The sequence below is a fragment of the Boleophthalmus pectinirostris genome, unplaced genomic scaffold (genome assembly GCF_026225935.1).
Source record: "Boleophthalmus pectinirostris isolate CB_2022bp ecotype Guang Dong unplaced genomic scaffold, ASM2622593v1 HiC_scaffold_35, whole genome shotgun sequence".
Taxonomy (NCBI): Eukaryota; Metazoa; Chordata; class Actinopteri; order Gobiiformes; family Gobiidae; genus Boleophthalmus; species Boleophthalmus pectinirostris.
The window spans coordinates 1-25,000 of NW_026571330.1; the positions used below are offsets into that span (position 1 = coordinate 1).

Here is a 25,000-nt window from a genome sequence, read left to right on the forward strand (position 1 = left end):
TGCATCACCCATCATGCTAAAATCTGTTTGATTTGATTAGTTATTTTGTCATTTGCAAGATGAAATGCATACTCTAGATCAAAAAAAAAAAAGAAACATAAAAAGTACTTTCTTTGGTTGTGACATTTCTGACAACGTACCTGGTGTGAGGAATAAGCTCAACTTAAATGTTGCAAGTTTGGAGCAATAGTTATTTTACATGGCAAGTGACCAACATGTTTTGCACCATTATTTGTATAGTTTTAAAATGTTCAATAAAAATGGCTGTATTTTGTTAAACATTCACATATGCTGATCCTTTAAAACCAAAATGAGTAGCTGATGTTTTAAAGAAAAATACAAAGGCTGCAAAAACACAAAAACTAGTTGTAGCGTAACTTGAAAAAAACATGATTAATGGTGTCTTAAAACACTTTCTGTCAACTCTGAGATCACAATAGCTGCTGTGTCTCAGGGAAACTGGGCGCAGGATGTAGGTTTTAACAGTTACAATTCCATTCACAGCAGTAGCTCATGAAAAGTCAAACAATAAAGAATATAATGTAGAACCAAAGCAACCCTATACCTAACCAGTTTCTAGGGCCCTGTTTTAAGAATTGCCACTGTAGTTCAAGTCCTTAATCATAGAAGTTAAGGGTGAGTTTGGTTTTCACTTTCTAAATGTTGTTTCTAAATATAATATATATAATTTTGTATTTTGAAGCTTCTAACCTACTTTCAGTCTAAATTAAATCAATACTGAATAAATTAGAAATTTAAATAGGCAAACCTAAATTGACAATTTAAAGTTGCAATATAATATATAAACATTTTGAATTACATTGGCATGAGATTTTGGGAAATGCCATACAATTTTGTAATATCACATTAGAAATTGCATTTCCATAATTATATTCCAAATTAATTTTCAAACTATATTATGGAATACTGAAATAAAACTTCAAAATGTCCAATATCCATTGGAATATTCATACTTCAGGCAATTCCTATCTGATTAAGGTTTTTGTGAGGACCTTTTCAAAACAAATATTTTTGAAATGAATGTGAACTTGTGAATATACAGCAGTCCAAGATCTACATGTGTTTTTTTACATCTTATTTGCAGTTGGCAGTCTGTTCTGGTACACCCCATTGTATAATGATAATATAACCACTGAAATATTTCCAAATGTTGAATTAGTTAAATCTGAGATTTAACGTGGATTTAATCCGCTTTGACACTTGATTATCAATGAAACAACTTTAAACAGAAGGACTTTTCACATCTTGTTTCACTCGTTTTATTGTTGATAACAAGATTAAATCACCAGTGATGTTATTTTCTAGATTTCACCCTGTCACGGCTTAACTGGTACACCCCATTGTATAATGATAATGATAATGTAACCACTGAAATATTTCCAATTGTTGCATTAGTTAAATCTGAGATTTATCGTGGATTTAATCCTCTTTGACACTTGATTATCAATGAAACAACTTTAAACAGAAGGACTTTCCACATCTTGTTTCACTCGTTTTATTGTTGATAACAAGATTAAATCACCAGTGATGTTATTTTCTAGATTTCACCCTGTCACGGCTTAACTTTGTGATAAAACTAAAATAAGACAACTTTAAAAAGGTCAAAGGTGATGCCGAACCAACAGTGAGCCTTTTCTGGGATTTTCATCTCTCCAGGTGAACATCACCTGATTAGCCAAAGAGCATTAGGGGATTGATTTGGCTCTTTTGTATGGCACAACATAAGCAACTTGACGAGTTTATAAGACAAAAATAAATCATCTATTTTTTTTTTAAAAACTGTAGACAGGCACATCCTGTTTAATCAGTTCTCTGCCCACTGAACTTAACCGTGTCGACTTTGAGTCCAACCCACCCAAGCGCCTGCTGCAGTGGAGGCTTGAGCGGGAGGTGGTGTTAGTGGGAACAGGGGGCTGATCATCACCCATTAGTCCATTTGAGAGCGATTCATTGATGTCACATTCAATGTCCAGCCTCCCTTGTGACTGGGTCCCTTTGGGTTTCTCCTCTGCTTTAGCAGAATTATGCTTACTTAATGTCAGCAAAAGGAAAAATAACCTGGAGGGAGATAGCATTTTAAAAATCCAAAACTAAAAAAGTGGTTAAAACATTATGGATATGTTGTGGTTACCTGATGTTATCCAAACAGCTATCGAAAGAGCCGGGTGAACTCTCTGATGGCCCAGCACACTTGTTTACATTCCTCAGCACTACATAATGAGAAAAAGTTTGCATCATAAAAGGTTTATATCAAATACTGAATTAAAATTCTAAACCAAATCAGCTGACATGTCTAAACTAAGTTTTTCCGTGTTCCACCCCTCAAGTTAACTTGCCTAAACAGAAACCACCCAGGGGCTGAACAAACAGCACTGTTGTAACTTGTCTTAGTGGCAAATATCTGCTTACACAGAGCACTTGATTTGCCCAATGGAAATTATGCATTTCAGTACTTACCTGGTGACTTGTTTATGGAAATCAGTAAGTTGCTTGTGCGTGACAGTCACAGCTCCTCCTGCTGTCTCTTTTGGTAAACCCTTCAGAGCATTTTCTAGCCAACGGCAGAAAGTCTAACAAATGCAAAAAATGTTAAGATGCATGCAGCATGATTATTTTAATAATTGACTAGTCACGATTAGTTGATTGATTGTTGCAACCCTACATTGCACTCACCGGTCGATCAAAAAACATGATTTCCCATAGCACCTCCGCAACGTCTGGCAGTGTGTATGGGGGTAGACAGAAACAGCACGAGTGCACTAGCTGAGTGACCAGCTGCTGACCATGCTGCTCCATGGCCTGACCAATGAGCTGCTTTCTCACCTCAAAGTCTTCTTCATGCTAGAGAAAAAGTTAATTTACGACTGAAGATAAATCATGTAGTGAATTATTACTAGTAAAAATATGAAATATAGGTTACATATAGTACAACAGATGTTTCATAACTCACATCCTTTGCTACTCCACTATGGACAAAGTCTCGAACAAACTTCATGACACTGCAGTTGGCGTCTCTGTGATCCAAGGAAGTGGCTGCAATGGCACACTGAATAATGTGGACCACTATACTACTACTAAGTAAAGTGACAGGACTTCGCTGGACAAACCTATAAACCAAAAAACTAAAATCAGCTAAATTTAAGTGTGCAACTGTTGAACTTGTATAGTTAACAGAACTTGCCTTGTAGCCAGTCTGAACAAGTCATCTACAGTATCGGGGTGATTTCTCAAACCATTAGGTTGTTCCAATAGCTGAAATGTTGGCATACACAGAGCCTGAGAAGATAAAAAAAAAAAAACAAAAATATTTAATGTGGCCTTACACATGTATTAATGCATTTGCCATTTCTATAATATTTTAGTTTCACCTGCAGCATATCAAGTAAACCCTGTCTGCATCCCTCCTCCATTCCATATTCATCCACCAGGATGCTTCCAAGGTACAGGAAACACGAGTGTGGATGCACTTGGTACACACTCACCATCTACACAATAGACTTGTCACTTGACATTCATCAAAATGTAATGCTATTTTAGAGCTTACCTGTGTGACAAGAGGTTGCAACAGAGAGGCAGAACCCTTTCCAACACATCGCACAGCAAATCGAAGACAGCGACAGCATCGCTCCACTATTCTATTATCAGCCTGATGAGTGTTTAGAGTTTCTGACAGAACAGGCCAGATCTAAAAATGGTCATCAGTAAAGGGTAAGATATATTATATCATATACAAACCCATTAAAAAAGAAAAGAAAAGTGAGTAACCTCTTGGATAACTTTCTGACAGGGATGTGTTTGCCCATTTTCCACTATAGGGTTTGTGTGCCTGCAAAACATTTTTTTTTAAGTCATCCTCAAAGTTTTGTACAATATTTGAATGTATTCAAATGATTTGTGACATTACCTGAAAATAACAGCAAGTCTATCAAGCCACACAGTGGGGTCTGCTGATTTACCATTGGCTGATCCCTCTACTAGAAGCTGATTATTTACAACAATACAAGTTATTACAATTTAGTTTATTAAGTTTATAATATTTTACTAACATGTACAGTAATACCCACCTTTTTCAGCGCCATAACTTGAACAGTGCATAAGTCACTGAGACACTCTGCAATTTTCTCTAATGGAAGACGAGCCAGAACAAGCGCAGTACCTGCACATATTGAATTGATGCAGATTATTAAGAAACTACTAAGAGCTGATTATAGTTATTTTGCACACTCTACAAGCTTTACTTCCACCAAGCTTCACTTTACTTTGTTGAAATATTGATCATATCATTACCCTTGAGCAGGCCAACTGCAGCTTCTGTTGACAGAGCAAAAGAGTCAAGAGAACGTGCTATTTCCAGAAGTCCTTGGAAGTGTTGAGCCATGTGATCTCTGCACACGGAGCAGATATTGTGAATTGCCTTGGCTGCAGCTGAAGCTAGAGGTTTTTCTCTTAGACCTTTCATAAGGTAGTTTAAAACAGAATCTGGAAGGAATGAGAAGGGATAAGGTGTGTGAACCACATGTTGCAACATGGCATAATAGTTCAATAAAAAAAACAAAAACATTAAATTAAACTTACCAAGGAAACGGGGGTTCCTGTCCACCACTTCACTCATTTCTCCAACCAGCTCTATGCTAGTATAACGAACTGCCATATGCACATTTTCTGGAAGCAATACTACTTGCTCAAGAACCTCTGTCAGAGTAGGGTTGTTTTCACTAAAGTGAAAGAAAAGACATTCATTGCTGTTGTGTTTTATATGTTAGACTTTGTCAAAATAATTGAGATACAATTTGACACTCACGGATCTACACTTTTGGCAATTGAAGCCATTATGAAAAGAACAGCCTCAGTTACTTCCCAGGGTGGATTTCCTTGTTTTAATGTGGAATATAACTGGAAGCAAATTTTAAAATGTATATACAAGTAATCCTCTTTAAATAAAAATAACACATGTATCTTATATTGCACCAACCTGCGCAAAGCATTCCATTGAGCCCACAAGAAAAATAACATCTTTAACTAAATCAGAGACCCTCATTCTGAACTCTCCAAAGTCGTCCGTGTCTTCCGGTATTCCTTCCTGTGGGAAACAAAGGCGTTATAATGACAAAAGATGTGACATTTTGCAATTTGACTGCTTGCTCTTACATGATCAGGGTCCAGCTGACAATGTCGCGCTAGACAATGCAACAATCTTTGAATATAAGGCCTAAAAATACTGTGAAGGGCCACATCATTGATCTTATATAGATGTTCACCAAGACGGTACCAAAAGTTAAAGGAGATCTCCACCACCTGGAACAAAATGAAAATGAAAATTTAAACAAAACAGAGTCTTCCACTAGACAATAACTACAATATACAATGTACAGCTTTTTTTTAACCTCATACTGTGGGTGTCCTGCACAAATCAACAGCAGTTCCAAGGTCCTCAGATCCCCCATTCCCTGACCAGGACTCCTGACAGTTGTTTCCAAAAATGTTTCACAGAGCTCCGTAAAGATTCGGCAATAGTTCAACACCCTGAAAACACAAGCACAAGTGCCTTTGGATGAGTTGTTGGTTAATATGCATAAATCTCAGTGAAAGTACATAAAAATTGTTTATCATACTTGTCCAGATCTTCTCTGGCCACTGCCATGTGATAGGCCGTTTCTAAAGTAAGAACACCTTGAAAAAGCTGTAGAGCAAGAGCCATGTTGGTGTCCACATTTTCTATGGCGTAGAGGGCAGAACAAACACAATCGGATGCTGCTTCATGGAGGTTAGTTGAGGTCTCATCCCTCTGCTGTAATTGGGTAAAATGATGTCACTTTTGAAAATCTTCTACAAACTATCTACAGCAGAGCACTACAAAAGTGCAGTACAATCAGTTGTGCAAAAATTAAAGATAGATGTTTTCTTACCAGCACTTGGAAGAGCACCATCAACAGCTGATTAGAGGCCATAAAGTTGCTATCAAGAACACCGAGATTAAACCAGCTTCCCAAGCAACGAAATACTTTGATTAATAATTTCTCATCATCACCACTCTTCTCCACACAGGAAGTCTGAAATATTTTCAATAGTAAAGTATTGGTAGATGTTAGGACAAAATGCCACAAACAATTAAGAAAACTACTCACCAGCAAAGTTACAACTGTGCTTGAATAATATGCTAAATCTTCAATAATCTCCGTCCGACGATTTGCTCCAATTCTTAAAGAGCGACTGTGGACTTCCTCAGGAAGCACAGTAAGAATCTCTATCAGAAAGGGCATTGAGCTGATGTCGTTGTTATACCTAAAAATAAAATATAATAATTAGTTCCATTTTTGTACAGCTTTAATTTAATAACTTGACTTTTCTTTTTTTTAATTTACTTTTCTATTAGTGTGTGAACACATCCTTTCCATGTAGCCATTTGAAGAGCAAGATCCGCAATGGCTAAGGCCAGCTGAAAATAAACACAGTTTTAGCAATCATTACTAAGTCATGTTAAGAATCTTTCTCACTATATTAACTAACTTAATTTTAACAATAATACAACCTGGGTGACAATGATAGGTGACAGGTCTTTCAGACTTTGGATATGGGTCAGAAGTGAGTCACGCAGTGCATTGTGGGTCTCAGGAGGGAGTTCAAAGAATGACGTCTGGATCTTCATTTTCATGGTCTGAGCAGCAAAGTAGCAGGATTCAACATCCTGTTTGAGCTGAAGAAGTTGATCAGAGATTTCCCAGGCGTACATCTGACAAAAAAATATTATTTTAAAAATTACAAAGCGTTGTATAAAGAAGAATGTATATGACTAAAACGGCATACTTTTTTCTGCCAGAGACAAATTTCAGTTTACAAATAAACGGTGGGGAGAGAACGACGTATTAGGGGTCCTTGTTCTGACACTGGTATGCTAGGCTGCAAGTATACTTATGTTGTGCACCAGGTTAAACCGGTGTGTCCACTGGGAATAGCGCACAAAAATGTAGTCGAAGTCATTTATCTAGCGTATGTATTAAGAATAAGAGGTTTTTTTTCAGTTGAAGAAAAATAAAGTGGATTAAAGTGGTAAAAGGATAATGGCACATCACATCAGTGTTTGTGTTTTGGTCCATTCATTGATAGCTTAGCTTTATGTGGATGCTAACATTACAGTACTGTTTCTTTACGATGGGATTTATTGTTGTTTTATTAACATATAGTACAGGTCATTGGGATACAAATCAGTGATAAATACATCGCTTGTTGTCAGGCAGGTCGCTGGTATTTTTACGCTTGCTAAGGAACTAGCCATCTCAGCTTCTCACCGATCTCTGAAGCTCCCCGAGCCACACTGAAGCTCGCTCCTTCCCCGACGGGTCTGGGTCGTGGTACAGAGCCTGGACCGCCTGGTAGACCAAGGCCAGGCTTGGCTTACCGCCCTCCATGACTGGGACCACAAACAGGCGTACGATAAGGCAAAATTAACTAACACACCACTGTACAGATCTCTAATCGGTCCCACAGTCGACCGCCATCTCACACTGACTTCCCCTATGCATCCTCGACTCCGTTCGTACAGAAACGAAGATGTCGACATTGGTTCCGCTGGTCTTAAAGGGCCATATTAGAAAATATGTGTTTTGAGCCATGGTTTTGAGATAATAATCCTGTTATAGTGTTGTACACACATCAAAAAATACCCAGAGTTCTGTTTTGTTTTATTCACACACGTGAATGCATATTTCTCAGCTGCACTTGGGCTAGTAACGTCTTTGACTACTCTACGTCACACAAACCTTGAAGCAGATGTTCTGAGGTTAAATTGACTGTTTTCCAGCTCAGTTAACAGTTTTTCTTTCCAGTGTTTTTATATATTTGATTTATTAAAGGTGCACTATGTAACTTTTCTGGTGGAGGGTCCACTGCTTTCCATGGATTGTTTGGCAGTAACTAATCTTCATGTAGACAGGAAGGTTATGCCAACAAACCAAGATAAAGGTCAACTCTGTGAAGAGAAGGCTCTGCTCATGGTGCCTTTTAAAGTATTTTCTAGCTATAAAAACACAGAATAAATGCTAGACCAACTACCATACAGTGGAACATTCCAGACAAGAAATAATATTTCCACAGAGACCAGCATAGTGCATCTTCAAGTAAACAATAAAGAGGATTTTATTTTATTTCACACATTGACTATAAATCTAGGCCTTACCTGTAGGCCAATAGCAACACTGCGAGCAAACCTTCCTTGTTTGGCAATTCTGCACATTTGAGTCTATGGAATACACATAAGGAATAAAAGGAATAAGACTTGCAGACCAGGCTACAACTGAACTTCTCGCCCATGGGTTGGTGGACCGCTGAGTCACACTGTTGTGTTTCCCAGACAAAATAGTTATTTCCATGTCATTGTGTAAGAGACAGGCATATTGCCTTCTGCTGACTTTTGAGTAACTAACAACCTTCATGATTAAAGGTCAGTTGAGGTTACACCTAACAAAGCTAAACAAGAAGCACTAAGCTACACAAGCATATATGGTTTGTCTAGTATTAGCCTACATTTTGAGAAAGGTAAAGCATAAAGCCTAATTGTAAAGCATAAAAGTAAAGCCTGGAAACACCATTTCTAAAGCAAAGTATGGAGGCAGTGGTATTATGTTGTGAGGTTATTTTCCTACAAATAGGACTGGTATACTTCGTTATTTTTTCAATGATGGCATCATTAAGAAAAAGCATTGTGTAGAAATACCAAACCAATATGTTAGGGCATCACTCATAGTGGCTTAAACGACAGTACAAATCACATTGGCAGAGTCTTTAAATAATAACCAACCAAATGTGACATTTTGTACAATTTAAAGAATTTAAAAGAAACGAAATATAAAAGACATCCTATAAAAATCATACAATATTCTTTTAGAATTTATAAAATTCTATACACATAAAAACATACTATTGTTCAAATAATATAAATTGCACCTTACATTAATGCTTATAAACATTTTGAAACATATGACATGGCAATAAATAAATATCCAATCAAGGGTCCTTTTTCTTTGTAACAGCACCAGTAAAAGGCAAATACACATTTAAAAAAACTTGAAAAAATCCTTGGTAAACTGCTCCCCAAAATGAGAGTGGTGTGTAAGAAAACCATCCATGCTATACCTGTTAGAGAAATTCCATTTCAGTGAAATTCCATTTCTGTGCTGTACTGTGGGCTCTCACAGCCAGCTCAGTACAGCACAGAAATCGAAGTTCTCTAACAAACCACCTTTAAAATTCATCATGTCGCATCAGTGCTTCCCCAAAGTTGGTCACTTGGCTTCCAACAAATACTTCATGTTTCTCCAAAATTTCCTCTTTTGTTAATTTGCCATCCTAGAAAAAACACACAAAATATTACTTACTGAAAGAAATTTAAAATTATATATGGATCAGACATACTCTGTCAGTATCTGCTTCATGCAGCAAGTGCTTAGCCTCTGCCTCAGCATGATCATAGTCTTCTGGCAGTATCCAGTCAAGAGTTTCTTGCCTATCCATTTTCCCATCATTATCTTTGTCTCTAAACTCAGCAAACTGTTCTCGCTCTGATTTTACCCAGTCAGGCTCCTCCTCTCCGTTCTCTGGTGAGTACATGTCACCTACAGAACACACAGTTTAGCTCCAGTTTTATATGAATAAATTCTACATTTTCACTGAAACACATATGTAGTTACTACAGTATTTACTTGCATTGAGTCTAACAAAAAATTAATGATTATTGAAAACACTCACCAATATATTCTTTTAGGTCAATATAGCCATCTCCATCCTTGTCAATATCCTCAATAGTTTCCTGGTAAAACAAGTGCTTATATATTAATTGGCTATATTCTTGCACAAAGATTCAAAAGAACTTATATCATTAATTACCTGAAGTACAATGTCCCTCATGTGAGAAAACTCCTCTGGGTGGAGAAATGCAGTGAATTCTTCTTTATTGACATATAGATCCCCATTTTTGTCAGCCATGCGAAAGCGACGCTCGTCCCTCTGCATCATTTGGGCATAGTTAAAGTCAGTGTCTTCCTGAGGACTGTCTGGAGAGCAAAAATGTGCAATATTGGTTAAATATTACTTCACAGGACAAAGAGAGCCAAATCAATGTCAATATGATAATATCATACGTAGATTGTATTACCCAGATAGCTTCCATAGGTTACATTTTTATACTCTTCCCAGCCGATGTATCCATCATTGTTGGTGTCAAAGTCATTCCATTGAGTCTGAACGTTATCAAAAATGTATTTTTGTTGAGCCTTTTTTATCCAAATTTTTAGCTCTTCCTCTGTGACATATCCATCTTTGTTATCATCTATTTTTCCAACAATTATGCTACAAATAGGGTGGATTATTGTTAGTAAAGATTAATGAAAAAATATTTGACAAGGAATATACAATCTAAATATTGTTGTTATACCAACCCCAGTCTTCGTTTGCTTTCTTCAAGAGGGAGGTGATCAAAGGTTTTGGCTTCGTCATGGCCAAGGAAGGCCTCATGGTCATAGTCAAAGTTTTTGGTGTCATCGTGTTTAAGGTTGCTCAGTGGTTCATCGTGATGAACACGTTCTTTTTTTTCTGTGGGTTTACATTGGCAGTAGACAACACAAAGGCAGATGGTGATGATCAGAAAACGCATCATTCTGTAAAAAAAAAAACAAAAAAACAACAACAAAAAAACAAAACAAAAACAAAAAACAAAGTAAATCAATATTTATTTATTTTTTGCTTAGCATTTTTCTTGGGTTCTACAGCACTAACAGTAGTTATCTGGAGTTTAGCTTGAGTAAAATGCCCTATTTTGGAAGAAAGAAAGCTATTGTCACTCTTTTGAGAGTTGCTTCAGAGTCGTTTTTAGGGAACTTTGGAACCATGGATCTGTTTTTGGTTGGAACTCCCAGTAATGTCTATCCTAAGGAAAAAATTGACCTGCAGCCATGCCACGACCAATTCAGAAAGATGTCTGTAGGTTACAAAAATACTATGAAACGGACCACCATGTTTCTCTTACTAAATATAATAATGTGTCACTTTAATGTATAATGAGATGACTTACCTTACTGATTCTTCGACTTTTTGCTCTCTATCACTCTTACGGAGTTTTACTTAGCTTTAAAATCCAACCTCGGGACAGCAGCTGTACTCAACCTTAACCAATCTGCGTCCACCTCAAACGCATCGTCCCTTCTGATTGGTCCACCTCTCTCAGTCTGCAGTGAGCTCTTATTGGCCCATTTTCACAGAGAGCCAATAGAAACCAACGTTTGGGCTGTACATGGGTTGGTAACATAGACCAACCCATGTACAGCTCATGCCGTTGAGCATGCCACGTTGTCGAGGAGCCGCGAGAATGATGAAACAGACTCCTAGACAGATACATGTAACAAATTAGGCAAGTGCTTCACTGTGAAAGTCAAAACACTGGCAGATCTCTTTGTAGGCTATATTACTTGATTAGACTTAGACTTTAGACTTACATTTTATGTACATATCGGTGAAAAAAACAAATACGAAAACTTAAATATTAAATTGAGTTAATTAAATGAACATAAGTACTCCTATGAGGGATATGCTACGAAACTGGTTGGACATAGTCTTAGCTATAGCTTAGCTTTATTTGGCTGGCTATGTGACTAGCTTCTCAAAGTTTGAACCTCAACTCAGAGAGTGTCACAAAGAGGTTTAAAGGCTAGCTTTTAGTTCTGCATCACACCCATGGATCTATAATAAAGGCACGAAATAGCGTAGAAATGAGATGAGTGTTTTTGACTTGATGTTCCAGCGTCAAAACTACGTGGGTGTCCCGCACAATCGCAGTAAATAAATAACAAATAATTAATGCAATTAATGTCTTGGATTCCCATGATGCACCTGGACAATGGTTAGCTCCACAGAAGCGGTTACGGTTTTATTTCGCTATTGTATTCGTAAATAAATTCCTATTCCTAATATGTAACTCGGCCCCAAAGTCGCCATAACTACTGCCCTTGGTGAGCTTCATTTGACTGGAGCCGAACGCTACGGGTGACATCACACTCTCTTAGTCCACTTTATACAGTCATGACAAAAATTAACAAGTAAATAAAAATAAATAATAATAATAATTATTATTATTATTAACTAAATAGAGGTCATTGCTCATTTGAATCTACTTTTCACATATTTAGTTGAAGTGAGTTAAGTCTCCGTCTGCGCGCTTATGTTTCTAACTGATTATAAGTGATGGAGAGTGTTTATCATACAGATGGAAGGCAGCTAAGAAAAAAAAAAATTATATATATATATATATATATATATATATATATATATATATATATATATATATATACATTTATTTATTTATTTTTTTAATACATTGAATTCTTGGGTTTAGTCAATAATACCAGGTTCAAGATTTGTGAATTTGCCTTTTGGATATTTCATGGCAAAGAACAAATAGGGAAATCTAGCCCTTGCCCCCATTTGGGAGTGTGCCATCATCACCTGCCCACACGCTCATAGTACAGCACCAATCAATAAATAATATGTGCAGAGAGAGATCTGATCTAAACAGGGGCTCTTAACCTGCTCCGAACCAGGTTAGCTCTGCTGCTAGATCAAGTGAGCCACTATCGTGATACAGAAAATGCAGGATATAAGCTTGACTAACACAGCTTATCTTATCTAATACAAAACCTCACTACCTAAACCCCAATACCTGCAGCAGATCATTATCAGTGCTAGTGCAGCCTCTGTAGCTCAGTGAGTGATTTCAGGAGGTTCTGAGCTTTCACTTGAGGCATGGCCTGTCCATATAGTACGAGACAAATTTGCATGTGTCCGTTATATGCAGGGTAAAGTACAATAAATTCAGTTGTGATTGTAGTACCTTTTTGAAAATCGGAAGAGCACAAGCTACATACAGTTACTAGAAACATGATTCCAAGTTAAGCAGGATAGGTTTTAATGAAGCTTAAGTTAAAAATAATGCTGTCCAATAATATCAGTTTATTAAAATTTACAAATGCATTTGTAGCTAGTGTAGTGTGAATTATAGTAACACATAAGAATCTGAAATATTTCACGCTCTCTAAAGGAATGACAAACAAAAAGTTCAGACCTTAAAAAAAAAAAAAATCTAACACAGTCGGCATATTTATTGATGATGTTGTTCTTTGTTACTTTCCAGGACTCAAAGGATCTTTAGTGTCAAATTCGGCAACTTGATCTCCTGCGCTGTTTAGGGAATGAGCCAGGTTTGAAACTGCACAGAGACTAAGGTCACAGGCAAAGCTGACAGCAAATCTAAAATGTGGATATGTGATCACATTAAAAATATATATATCCATTTAAAACAAACTGCAAAACGTTTACCTTTGTATTGTTGAATTATTCCTGAAAGAAACAAGAGATAAAAACATAACATCAGTCATAATAACATTCATGCAGCATAACAAATAGCTTCCCAAGTATGTTAGTTTGCCTGAACAATATCAGCCTACACACATCTGTGTGTTTACTAGGAAACCTACTCAAGTTTGAGAGTCAAAAACAGACCTATTATTTTATTTTAGTGTGATCAAAATAGTTATATTTGAGTAATGAGTAACAGAATTTCTACCTCATGCTAAACTGATTCTGTAAAAGACAACAAAACAACAAAGCTATTTTGATCATTTGGAATCTCTGCAAAATCCATAATAACACCCTGTTGATGAAAACAATGGAACAAACAGCTCTGAGTTAAATGTGCCATATGTAACTTTTCCAGTGGGGTTTATCTCTGTGGAGATATTGCTTTGTTTGAAATGTTCCAGATTATATGCCATTAAACATATCTAACATGCATTTATACAATTTCATATGTTTTTGTATGGCTATTACTTTGAGCAGGGTTGCTTTTCCAAAGAACTTATCTGTAATTTGGCATTGGGGTGTCACCTGTTTATCTAGGCAAGTTTAATGCCATATTCAGACCAAAAAAACAAAAAAAAAATCTCTATGGAGGCAAGCAGGTAGTTGACCCTCAACTAGAAAAGTTACACAGTGCACCTTTAAGAACATTGTTTGTCAACACTGAGGAGCTAATCCAGAGGTGTTATTTCTTTCCGTTTCCTAAGGGATCAGTTGTGGATTTGCCAGCAATCTCATCTCCAGTTTGAAGAGAGGAGACAAGGTTGTCAGTCAGACAGGTGGGGAGGGGGCAACCATTCAGCATAGGTGGACTGAAGAAAAGACAGCCGACGAGGAGAGATATAGAAATACAGAATAAGAAAAACAGATGGTGTGTGAAAGGATTTTCACATTTTATTTAAAAATATACTATGATATAGCTGTTTCTTACAGGCTTCTGGGGATTGATGAGGAAACAGCGTCTGTGTTGTTCTCTGCCGTCTGTGATGGGGAGTCTCCTCTGAAAACACGAAGAAGATAGACTAGATGTAAGCTGAATTGATATGGTTTTCACAGATATTTTCTATGAACTCACCCCACTTGAAAGCCATCCATTTTGTTCTTGATGGTTTGTGACATGTTCCTTGAAAAGAAAAACATGCAGCCCATGTAGGTATACATAAAAAGATGGGACATTAAATTGCAAAGGTGTTACTTACATATTATGCGAAACATTTGTGTAGTTTGAAGTGCTTGAAAACAGATTCCTTAAAAAAAATAACAAAAAATAAATTAAACACTTTAACTTGGTTTAATTTACTAATTGTAATAAATAAAGAATTAATTGATGTTTAATAGCAGACCCCCAGGATTTGTTGAGATAGTTACTGCTTTCAACAGATCTGTATAAAAAAGTGTAACACAAAGCAAAAATGTGTTGTATGAAGGATCTGGTGGGGCTATAATGCTATGGTAACAAAATCAGTAATATACAATACAGTTTATTTTAATGCATGACTCATATGATATTAAACTTACTTATGGGCCGGTTGAAGTGGATGTCCAAAGCCACAAGTCACCATCGCTGTCAGCACCAGGATCATTGTTGGGGACATCTTGCTGCTGGATGCTAATCTGAGGCAAACGAAGCAACTCTTTCAAAGTATTTATACCTAAAAACCGAGGTCACACCTCCAATAAATCCAAGTTTACGTAAAACTGTCCTCTAGCCAAGGTCAGATGAAGGTCGTGCATGCAGCAGTTTGAGTGACGCTGACCCTGAGAGTTGATTCATTGTTTGGGTTACTTTATCAACCCAACAGCATGAGAACTGGACCCATTCCAAACATTTGTATGTTGAGTTATAAACACAAAGTTAAAAAAGGACTCTGCCTGCTTGTCCAACTAAAATAAAGAAAGCACCAAAAATACACATATTTCAGTATCACACACTGTCATTTATTACCTGCATCAACAGTTGAATGGTTTAAGTTATTAATTAAATCCACAAGACAATCATATTTTAACACATATTTTTTCAGTCACTATCTCACATAGGACAACTCCATTAGGACATCACAAAAGAGTAAAGAAAATTAAATCACAATTCTAACTCTTCATGGAACATCCACTTAATATTTACATCAAGTACACATTGCACACAGGACGGTGTTCATCGGAAGTCTTCAGCAGAAAACATGCCCTTGGCCCTGCGCAGGATGGAGTCCTTGGATGCATCATAAGGGTGCTCTTTTGATGGGATTTCCAGAACAGCTGGGATGGACTGCATGTGGGCATCAATGGCATGGCGAATCATCTCTGCAATAAACTGGTTGATTAGGATGATTCCTATGTCATTACGAGTTAAGAAACTCCTGTTGGAACAAATAGAAGGATTTAATTAAATCAGATTAATTAATTTATCAGTTAATTTAACAATACAACCATAAACTAAGTCAGAGTGAAGAGAATCTCATTAAGAACAACTGCAAGTGTTTTTACCCAATGAAACAGGTAAGATACAAATGGTATGGTAGTTGCATTGTCTTTAAGTAGTTGACATGACTATCGGCACCATCTAGTGGTTATTTTGTCAAAAGGAGCACTGGGTGCTTTTTCACGCTGTGAGGCCACAGGCCTGAATCCGTGACTCCTGTCACAGAAGCCACTGTACCATAATAGCCTTCCAAAAAGCACATACAACGAATCTGTTCTTTTGCTACATTTCGGAACGTGGTCATTAGGCTAAGAGATGTTGCCACAAACGCACACTCACTTGAACGTCTCCTCAATCTCCGTGATGCTAGTGTCCTTCTCCACCACCAGAAAATTCGGTTTGCGGTTCTTGTTGAGTTCACCGATGCCTCCGAGTAGGAAACCGGTGCAAGTGTCTTCATCACCGATCACGGCAATGAGCTTTCCGCGGCCGGCCATTGGTAATTTATGATTAAAAAGGAAATGTAAAATGGACAAGATGAGGCTCAGTGATGAATCCTCCAGATCATGTGAGCGGATCAGCTGACACATCTTTACTTCCGTTTTAGTAGAGGGACTACAGGAGAAAGAGGACTGCATGAGTGCATTTTTTATTTATTTATTTATTTTCAGCAGCAGCAAAAAACAAAACAAACAACCCCAAAAAAAAAAAAAAACCAAAAAAAAAAAAAAAAAAAAAAAAACAACAACTACGCGACCAACATCACAGTAAAATAAATGAGGTGCCGTGGCCATGGATTTTTCTTCACCAATGTGACACGAAGGCATCATTAGTCACGTGAATGTCACACAGGAAATGAAGCCAAGGACCAACAACAACAGCTAAATCCTACTGAAAAACATGGTATATTGAGGCAGTTTTACATCTTAACCGCATTAATTAGGTTAAATAACGTGCTAAATCTACCGTATGTGTGTATCAAAGTTTTAGGTTGTTGTGTAAGGACTATTTAAGCATCTCCCTACTCGTTTTCAGACCACGGCGGCTCTGACAGCTGGACTGGAGCGCATCCCCGACCAACTCGGCTATCTGGTTATCAGCGAAGACGGAGTTCTAGCTGTAAGACACTTTTCCGCACATTTTAACACGCTTGGATGGAGTATACCTTTACCACACATAAGTTAGGCGTAGTCTGAAAATAGCATTTGAACAGACTGCTTTTAGGAACAGTAAGGTATAGTTTGTAGTTTGCAATAAAAAGAGTTACTTTTTCTTCCCCCTTCCCAGTCTGCAGGAGAGTTGGAGAACGATGAACATACGGCTGGTGTAATGATGCAAATGGTGCGAACAGCAAGCCGCTTCAGGTTATCAGGATCAGCTGATGTACCTTTTAAGAGGATGTCAGGTAAAGTGTAAATAGAATCTCTAATTAGATTTGGCATTTAGCTTTATGGAATCAAAATCAATAGACCTTGAAAAACTTGCCACTATCTCCATAGCATATGAAGGCAGAATTACTATTATGGTCCAAGGTTTACAAACATAAACTTAATCTAGAAATTTCTTCTTAAAACACCTAGAGATATCACTCCATATTATCTAACAGTACAATAAAATTGTTTGTCTTTTCCCCCCACAGTGATCCTGGATGACTTTGTTTACACAGTGACCATTTCTGCACAGAAAGTATTTGTGGTAAAACGACAACAAAACCAGAGAGAGCCTGTCAATGTATGAACAAAAACTGAGAGCAGTGGGCTTCATTAGGGTCCAGTTGTTACACTTGAGATATTGTTAAATTTTTTTGTCTTTTGTGTTTCATAGTATAACTTTATTAGAATAAAGTGAAATGCAGTGATCTTCAAAAGTATTTCATTATTTATTACATCAGCATTTAGTTTGAATTACAAAGACTGAAAGCATATTATTTCTTTGCTCAAATACACGATTTGCCATAGTTTGAGTTAAATTGTTGATGGACAACACCCAAATATTAACTCAACAAAACCTCCTAAAAGAAAATGTTAATTGCTGTCTCAATACTTCACATTACAAAGGAATGGAATGAGTCATTGCACATTATAAAATAATGGCTGCTCTTCATTCTGATTTAAATCATCTGCAAAGAAATTGGTTGATGGGAAAATTGGTGACCTGGAAGTCCAAGCCATTACTTTTAAATGCTTTAAAATAAAAAAAAATGCTTAAAGAAATTACATTTTGTGCCCTGTCTCAATCACTTTGTAAACCTTGAAATCTTTTGCACTGTTCCAATAGTCCTTTGGCATTGCTCCTTACGTCCTTTATAGTAGTCTTACCGCTTTTCTAACTCACTTGAGAGCCAGTCTAAACCTTCATAAAGACCAGTTCCTTCCGTTGCACATGTTGCTTGGATATACCACTAAAGAGACACAAAAAACTGTTATAAAACCTAAACATAAACGCATAATTAACTTCTGTACAGTTAATTATATGGCAACTTACAGTTTTGTCTCGCCTGCTATGCAAATGCAATTTATCTGTCAGTTCACTCACTCCCATTGCATTGGGTAGATCTTGTTTATTAGCAAAAACCAGAATAGCAGCATCTTTCAACTCATCTTCTTGAATCTATAACATAAGAAAATAAGAAAATATTCAATGCAAATTCTACTATTACTATGTTTAATGTTAGAGAAAAAACAAAACATTGTAATAAAGGTGTTAAAGGAGGAAAGGAGGCCAAATAAGTCCACATACCATTTTTGTAAGTTCTTCTTCTGCTTCTGCAATTCTCTCCCTATCATTGCTGTCCACTACAAAGATGAGGCCCTAAATCATAATTTTTTTTAATGAATGGCAGCTTTCTCTCTGAAAGACACCCTTATGTCTGTGACTGTACCTGTGTGTTCTGGTAGTAGTGTCTCCACAGGGGTCTGATCTTGTCTTGACCTCCAACATCCCAGACCGTAAAGCAGATATTTTTATATTCAACAGTTTCTACATTAAAACCTAAAAACAAAGAACAACAAAAATATTACACCTGAAGTATGTGTTTCATCAGTACCTAAGAGAGCACACGCAAGCATAACATAACAAAAAATAATTGTTTCGTAAAGGGAAATGCGAGGATGGTTGCAAAAAACAAAATACAAAAAACACGAGTGGCAAAAACTAGAGAAACTTTACCAATAGTCGGGATAGTGGTGACAATCTCGCCAAGCTTCAGTTTGTACAGGATGGTTGTTTTTCCAGCGGCATCCAGACCAACTGAAACGGTAAAGATAACCCGCGTTGAACTGGTCTACATTTTCAGCTTATAAATATCAACTAAAAATATGAACACATACACACTACAGATATGTAAACGTTCCACTGTCGTTTGCTAGTTAGCTTAGCTTAGATAGCCTACCTACCCATTAGTATTCTCATTTGTTTTTTGCCAAAAAGTCTGGAAAACAAGGATGAGATAGTGAGACCCATTTTCATGTAAAGGTCCAAGTTTAGTAACAGAAAATAAAAAGCCGTCAGTGACAACTTGAGTTAAACTGCCCTAGTAGAAGCTGTCAAACTGGTCCAGGATGAGGACTGCAGCAGTGGGAGGGGCAGTTTGTGTTGCCACGTCCAGGCCAACGCGGAACAAACCACGTCACATTATTTACAATTACAAATTATATGATAAATGGCTTCATACATTCAGGAAAGTGTTAACATATTTACCACAAAATAGTTTACACAATTTGAATCAACTTGCGCTTATAAAATTCCTGCAATCTGTAAACTATGGATCTTTCATAAACCATGCTCAAAACGCACCAGCCGTTTACCCCTCTCCACTTCCGGTTTGAAGTGTCATGGCAGCTGTTTCCACATAATCGCCTCTCTGTCGGTAATTTTATATTGTTTATTCTAAGTTGTTTCATTTACAAGCGACATTTCAAGTTTTGAATTATAATACTTGAGTTCCTGCGTGATACAGACAACATCAACAACCACTGGTAAGATTACAGAAACTTTGCAGTAGCTTATTTCAAAAAAATGTTTGACAGTGCGCCTTATGGTTTATGTCCTTCCTTGCAAACAATTTGATACATCCTTAATGCGTATGTTACAGGTTGTGTATATTTATTGCTCGTTTTAGGTGGGGAGACCAGCGGATCTAGGAAGATGTTTCTTCTATGTTAAAACAACAAACGTAGCCACTTTGGAAGAGCCATGGAAAAGTTTGGGATGAGTTTTGGGGGTGGGCCCAGCCGAAAGGATCTTCTTGAAACTGTAGAATCTCAGAAAAAGCAGCTTGTACAGTATCAGACCCGATTTAGAGATGTGGTGCGTGCATATAAGAGTTTGCTGAAAGAAAAAGAGGCTTTGGAGGCCAGCCTTAAGGTCCTCTCAGTTTCTCAGGATGTGGACCGAACTCAGCAAAATCTTGACATAAGGACTGATCTGCCTGATGATCGCTGTTCTCTGCACAGTGAAGACAGTGTTGATACTGCAGCATCTATGGATATACCTGTAAATATCACAAGTAACTCTGCTAGAGAGGACCAAAGTGAAGAGGAGCAGGCAGAGCCACCTGCTGAGGCTAGTGGTGCTGAGAGCGTAGTCAGCTCAACAAGCAGTAGTGGAGAGCAGCAGAGAGCCACTCCTCCACCAGGTGCAGAGGCTGATCGTCGTGTTGCTCAACTGAAGGCTCAACTGAGCACTCTCACCAGTTCTCTGGCAACAGTGACTCAAGAGAAGTCCCGGATGGAATCTAGTTTTTTGGCTGACAAACGACTGCTAAAGCAGGAGGTGGAGGACCTGCAAGAGCAGCTTCAAAGTTTGAAGAAACAACATGAATTGGAGATTCAGACTTTGCAGGAGCAGTTGGCAGAGAGCCGCGCTCGGATCATTACACAGCAGCATGAGAGGGGTTTGGAGCAGGGAGACCATGCTCAACAGCTGCGAGAGCTGCAGAAGCTCCTGCAGCAGGAGAGAGCCCTGAGGCAGGATGCAGAACTGAGGCGCCAAGATGCAGAGCTGCGGCTTCAGGAGGCCACAGCTGCTCTATTGCTGACATCTCAGGCTATAGACCGAGGGGCAGAGTCAGAGGCTCACCTAAACCTGTTAAAGGAGGAGAAAGCTGAGCTGGAGAGAAGACTTCAGGCAGCTGAGGAGATTCAAAAGAAACCTGATCCCAGAGTGGAGGAACTTCAGCAGGAGCTAACAGAGCTCAAGAAGCACCATCAGCAGCAGATGCAGAGTGAGAACAAAAAGGTATGTTGTTTCTATTTATATTTAATTTGAGCTAAAGGCTTTTACTTGTTGGTAAAACCACTATTCAAGAAATGAAATACTGATCTCCTTTTTTATATTGTCCTTAGGTGTGTGAGGTGGAGGAACGTGAACGTGAGCGTGCCCAGGCTGAGGAGAAGAGAGTGGCAGCACTAGAGCAGCAGGTGTCTGAGCTGTCTGAGCTGCTTGGCTCCTGTGAGAAGGCAAAGCAAAGGGATCAGCAGACTATTCAGAGACTTAGGGACAGAATTTTTCAGCTAGACACGGAAAACAAGACGCTGGCCATTGCTGCTTCAAGCAGGGTGCCCTCGGATATCTTTGTAGATGAAACCCAGCTGGATGTAACAGTGCTTAAGGAGAAGCTGGAAAAAGTAAAAAAGCTGCTTGTGCTGGCGGCGCAGAGGAACCCAGAGCAGACTACAAACATTGAAGCTCTAATGGATACTGATCTAGAGCTGTGCAAAGAAAAAGCCTCTGTACAGCACTACCAGCAAGAACTCAGACAGGTGAAGGAGGAGTTTGAACGTTACAAAGTGAGGGCACAAGTGGTGCTAAAGAACAAGAATGCTAAAGATGGTTCCCAGACCAAAGAGCTGGAGGAGGTAAGAGATCAGCTGGCTGAACTCAAAGAGAAATATATTAATCTGCGCATTCAAAGTGATGAGGCTGAGGCCAAACACCACAAGGAGCTAGAGGAACGGCAGCAACAATCCATCTTACAACAGCACAGTCATAAACAAGAAGTGGAGCGACTAGAAGCTCTGCATCGTGACAACCTCCTTAAACTAGAGGCAGAGCTGCACAAACAGAGAGAGCGGACCATGGCCCTGCTGGATGAGAAGGACAAAGAGCTGGAAAACCTCAGAGCGGTGGCTTTGAGCTACAGCCTCTCTCCACGAGGATGTCACAGCAGTGATGGCACAGGCCCAGTGGACAACCAGGACTTGACAGAAGGGTATAGTGAGGAGGACATCATCAGCCAGGCCTTGTTGCGGGCCACACCCAATGAACCCACTATACTGTTATATGCAGAGCAACTGGCCAGAAAGGAGGTGGAGACAGGAGTGCTGCGTCGTCAGAAACACCAGCTTGAGGAAGATGTCCACCAGCTTCAGGCCAAGCTCATTGCTAATGGAGAACGTCACGACGAGGAGGTGGCTGATCTTAGAGATCAACTTGAAAAACTGCTAAGAGACCAAAGTCGGGAGGGTGCAAATCTGGAATATCTGAAAAATGTTATCTTTAAATTTCTAACTCTCCAAGATGCGAGTGGTCGTCAACAGACACTTGGTGCCATCCTCACCATCCTTCACTTCAGCCCCCAAGAAAAACAGACTGTGTTGAGACTGCAGATGGGACCATGGTGGAGCACTACAAAGAGATAGGCATCTATCTCTTAATCTATGACAGCAAAAGTTATAGAAACGTTTATTAGCATAATAACAGATAACTTAATAACTACAACTTGGCATCCATTTGGTCATATAATAAAATAAAACACTGAAATTCTTTTGACATGCATATCTTTTTCAGATTTCAGAAGACTCCCTTTATCCTTCATTAGCTTACATGTCCAGTTGTAACTTGGACATTCCGTGCCTCTTGCACTATTTTAAGCCATGTGTATGTGTGATTACTGACTAGCTTTGTGTTGCCTAAAATCAGTTTATAAGAGACTACATTGTCTCCCAGATCCAATATAATTCTAGTCTCATTCATAATAATGGCATTTTTTTTTTACCTTTTAACCATCTGCAGAGATTTGTACAATGTTGTTTTCCATTTTAAAACGGCACAAAACAAATGGAGTGGATTATTTTCTAACCTGTATGTATGTATGTCCAATACATTTTCACCCTTACTAAATCCAAGCCTTGAAATAAAAAGTGATTAAAGTAAACTATACAATTTTCTATATTTTAGCAGTTTTCATCCCCTTGATCTGACCACATACAGCTGTTTATGTCTATGGAACTTGTTTTGAGGCAAACAAAACTTTGATTTCACACTTAAAAATTGCTAAAATACATATTGTTTTGAGAAAATCCCCAGCCAAGGAAAACAATTACTGCAGACATCTAATTCTGAATTTTGTTATGTTTTTACGGTCTTTCATACTTGAGACTTCAGTGCTCTTTACTGGTGGTGGCTTCCATTAATACAGCCTCATATCTAAGCTCTTATTGTAGCAATAATACCTGGAACATTTGTAAACAATTTAAAAGGCAACCCCAGGTCTCCCCAGAATGCATTTCAAAACACTTAAATTCAATTAACAACTGAATGCTAAGTTTGATCCTCTTTTACTTTTCACTCCCCAAACAAGCAATGAGAAACAAAATTCCACAATCTCTGCTTTGCCCGCTTATTCTGAGTTGAGTAGTGTCTGAAGATCCTCTGGTAGTGAGCTGATGATGGATTCAATAAATGTCTCCAATTTGTCCACAACACCGTCTCTGACCTGCAGCTGCTGCTGTCGTGCTTTAGTCTATGAAACATACAAACATACAATTGTACATAGCAACTACTGTATTTGTTGTTACAACAAATGACACAAGTTACAAAAATGTTTTTTTTAAATTGTCATACCATTTTCTCTCTGAGCTTTAGAACAACATCTACAATTTCCACTTCAGACTTGTCTTTAGTCCAACCCATCAAATCCTGCAACAGAGCACATGGTGCACATCATAACAGTATGAAGGATTTATAACTCATGCATTCTGATACTGGAGATTGAAGCGTCACTTACAGCGTCACAGATGACCTCCAAGTGCAGACACTCCAATTTCTGGGACATCTCCTTGTGCCTTTGACGGTACCAGCCATCAAAATTTGTAGATCTGAAGAATTTCCTGTGTACAAGTATTTTGTTTAAAATACCATTTTGTGCTATGTTGTTTATTGTCTATAACAGAGTCCGTAAACGATAAATTCTTTAAAATACAAAAATGTACTTTTCATATAACAGTAATCCATTCATATCATATAGCCATTTTTACAAATATAATTAATTACATATGAAACTGAATTTGTTCACATCATTTTATTTATTTATATTTATATATACATATATATATTATATATATATATATATATATATATAATATATTTATTTATTTATTTATTTATTGTCATACCTGTACAAGCCCATCCAATCCCCTTTGAGCATGGAGGTAAGTTGTGGTCCACTATGATTAAGTGTGGCCATGAACTCATCCTGGTTAAAGGGACGAATCTGCGGAGGAGTCTGATCAAACAAATTATGTGTGACCAGAATCTCCCAAGAGGATCTAATTATTCATGTACATCTTGTTTACCTTCCATGGTGTCACTGATCTCTGTAAGGGCATTAAGCTTGCCATGTATCGCTCCTAACAATCAACAGACAAATATGAAATCATATTGTAATCATAATTGTAAATAAATACTTTACAGTGTTATAAAATTCTGATTTTGAATGTAATTTACCAGGGGGATGATGAAGCTCTGTGTTAGCTCTAACAAGTGCCTTCTTAATATGGCACTTTGCACCTCAGATGGCCTCTTCCTCTGAATACCCTAAATTATAATATTCAAAAAGATTAAGTTAATATACTAAAATGAATAGTTGTGCATTGTTGATATTACCTTGAGTAGCCTTTTAATAAGAATTTTATCTTTGTGTACAAATGTCTTATAAGCTGTGTAAATGCCTAAGAAAAGGCAAATAAATGCAAATGAATATATGCCATTATTTTAATTAACAATATAAATATTTTTGTTTTGAACTAAAAATTAAGAAGGACCCACCTGGTTTAGTATCGAGTGATTTTAGTTTTACTAGTTTCTTCACCTTAACTTGTTTAGGTAAATCACCTAATAAGAGTTGAATTGTTTTATATACTGTTAGAAAATACATTCTGAGGA

General features: G+C 37.7%; 8 protein-coding genes across 14 annotated transcripts; 2 read left to right on the forward strand and 6 right to left on the reverse strand.

The window, feature by feature from the left end:
• Positions 1-1,253: 1,253 nt before the first annotated feature.
• tnpo3 (transportin 3) lies at positions 1,254-7,986 on the reverse strand. Its single transcript, XM_020926401.2, has 23 exons — positions 7,308-7,986; positions 6,551-6,751; positions 6,384-6,457; positions 6,147-6,303; positions 5,928-6,071; positions 5,634-5,809; positions 5,406-5,544; positions 5,170-5,316; positions 4,994-5,101; positions 4,823-4,914; positions 4,597-4,736; positions 4,309-4,500; positions 4,086-4,177; positions 3,926-4,002; positions 3,787-3,847; positions 3,566-3,706; positions 3,390-3,506; positions 3,203-3,297; positions 2,972-3,128; positions 2,695-2,862; positions 2,479-2,591; positions 2,153-2,231; positions 1,254-2,079 (listed from the first exon to the last, which is right to left on the reverse strand). Exons 1-22 carry the CDS (start codon positions 7,425-7,427, stop codon positions 2,171-2,173), a joined length of 2,772 nt encoding a protein of 923 aa, XP_020782060.1. The 5' UTR covers positions 7,428-7,986; the 3' UTR covers positions 1,254-2,079; positions 2,153-2,170.
• A 144-nt stretch (positions 7,987-8,130) lies between these two features.
• On the reverse strand, positions 8,131-11,231 carry LOC110161633 (calumenin-A-like). 3 transcript variants are annotated; one of them, XM_020926419.2, is made up of 8 exons: positions 11,084-11,231; positions 10,452-10,670; positions 10,169-10,362; positions 9,901-10,067; positions 9,763-9,823; positions 9,430-9,629; positions 9,257-9,363; positions 8,131-9,150 (listed from the first exon to the last, which is right to left on the reverse strand). In XM_020926419.2, the coding sequence occupies exons 2-7, from the start codon at positions 10,667-10,669 to the stop codon at positions 9,259-9,261; spliced, it is 945 nt and encodes a 314-aa protein (XP_020782078.1). In that variant the 5' UTR covers position 10,670; positions 11,084-11,231; the 3' UTR covers positions 8,131-9,150; positions 9,257-9,258. The 3 variants fall into 3 exon arrangements, with proteins under 3 accessions (XP_020782078.1, XP_055017113.1, XP_020782077.1); XM_055161138.1 differs by adding an exon at positions 10,957-10,990 and having other exon boundaries at positions 8,131-9,363; positions 11,084-11,179; XM_020926418.2 differs by having other exon boundaries at positions 8,131-9,363.
• Positions 11,232-12,950: 1,719 nt separating this feature from the next.
• zgc:193726 (uncharacterized protein LOC561161 homolog) lies at positions 12,951-15,206 on the reverse strand. 4 transcript variants are annotated; one of them, XR_008633183.1, is made up of 8 exons: positions 14,938-15,206; positions 14,763-14,801; positions 14,619-14,666; positions 14,495-14,542; positions 14,351-14,419; positions 14,059-14,231; positions 13,381-13,401; positions 13,259-13,311 (listed from the first exon to the last, which is right to left on the reverse strand). XR_008633183.1 is itself a non-coding variant. In XM_055161135.1 (7 exons), the coding sequence occupies exons 1-7, from the start codon at positions 15,012-15,014 to the stop codon at positions 13,185-13,187; spliced, it is 429 nt and encodes a 142-aa protein (XP_055017110.1). In that variant the 5' UTR covers positions 15,015-15,206; the 3' UTR covers positions 12,952-13,184. The 4 variants fall into 4 exon arrangements, 3 of the variants coding, with proteins under 3 accessions (XP_055017112.1, XP_055017110.1, XP_055017111.1); XM_055161135.1 differs by lacking the exon at positions 14,059-14,231 and having other exon boundaries at positions 12,952-13,311; XM_055161137.1 differs by lacking the exons at positions 14,059-14,231; positions 14,763-14,801 and having other exon boundaries at positions 12,951-13,311.
• Positions 15,207-15,335: 129 nt separating this feature from the next.
• atp6v1f (ATPase H+ transporting V1 subunit F) lies at positions 15,336-16,430 on the reverse strand. Its single transcript, XM_020926649.2, has 2 exons — positions 16,175-16,430; positions 15,336-15,773 (listed from the first exon to the last, which is right to left on the reverse strand). Exons 1-2 carry the CDS (start codon positions 16,423-16,425, stop codon positions 15,572-15,574), a joined length of 453 nt encoding a protein of 150 aa, XP_020782308.2. The 5' UTR covers positions 16,426-16,430; the 3' UTR covers positions 15,336-15,571.
• Positions 16,431-16,594: 164 nt separating this feature from the next.
• Positions 16,595-17,702, forward strand: lamtor4 (late endosomal/lysosomal adaptor, MAPK and MTOR activator 4). The gene is made up of 4 exons (XM_020926753.2): positions 16,595-16,738; positions 16,871-16,954; positions 17,123-17,240; positions 17,475-17,702. Exons 1-4 carry the CDS (start codon positions 16,736-16,738, stop codon positions 17,570-17,572), a joined length of 303 nt encoding a protein of 100 aa, XP_020782412.1. The 5' UTR covers positions 16,595-16,735; the 3' UTR covers positions 17,573-17,702.
• On the reverse strand, positions 17,696-19,431 carry LOC110161907 (ADP-ribosylation factor 4). Its single transcript, XM_020926752.2, has 6 exons — positions 19,231-19,431; positions 19,004-19,084; positions 18,717-18,826; positions 18,575-18,646; positions 18,320-18,445; positions 17,696-18,236 (listed from the first exon to the last, which is right to left on the reverse strand). The coding sequence occupies exons 1-6, from the start codon at positions 19,301-19,303 to the stop codon at positions 18,150-18,152; spliced, it is 549 nt and encodes a 182-aa protein (XP_020782411.1). The 5' UTR covers positions 19,304-19,431; the 3' UTR covers positions 17,696-18,149.
• A 64-nt stretch (positions 19,432-19,495) lies between these two features.
• On the forward strand, positions 19,496-23,006 carry gcc1 (GRIP and coiled-coil domain containing 1). 2 transcript variants are annotated; one of them, XM_055161133.1, is made up of 3 exons: positions 19,496-19,812; positions 19,929-21,073; positions 21,181-23,006. In XM_055161133.1, exons 2-3 carry the CDS (start codon positions 20,030-20,032, stop codon positions 22,474-22,476), a joined length of 2,340 nt encoding a protein of 779 aa, XP_055017108.1. In that variant the 5' UTR covers positions 19,496-19,812; positions 19,929-20,029; the 3' UTR covers positions 22,477-23,006. The 2 variants fall into 2 exon arrangements, with proteins under 2 accessions (XP_055017108.1, XP_055017107.1); XM_055161132.1 differs by having other exon boundaries at positions 19,956-21,073.
• Positions 22,504-24,993, reverse strand: dennd6b (DENN/MADD domain containing 6B). Its single transcript, XM_055161134.1, has 8 exons — positions 24,884-24,993; positions 24,722-24,786; positions 24,563-24,652; positions 24,412-24,465; positions 24,232-24,341; positions 23,844-23,946; positions 23,681-23,755; positions 22,504-23,579 (listed from the first exon to the last, which is right to left on the reverse strand). Exons 1-8 carry the CDS (start codon positions 24,990-24,992, stop codon positions 23,457-23,459), a joined length of 729 nt encoding a protein of 242 aa, XP_055017109.1. The 5' UTR covers position 24,993; the 3' UTR covers positions 22,504-23,456.
• Positions 24,994-25,000: the final 7 nt, after the last annotated feature.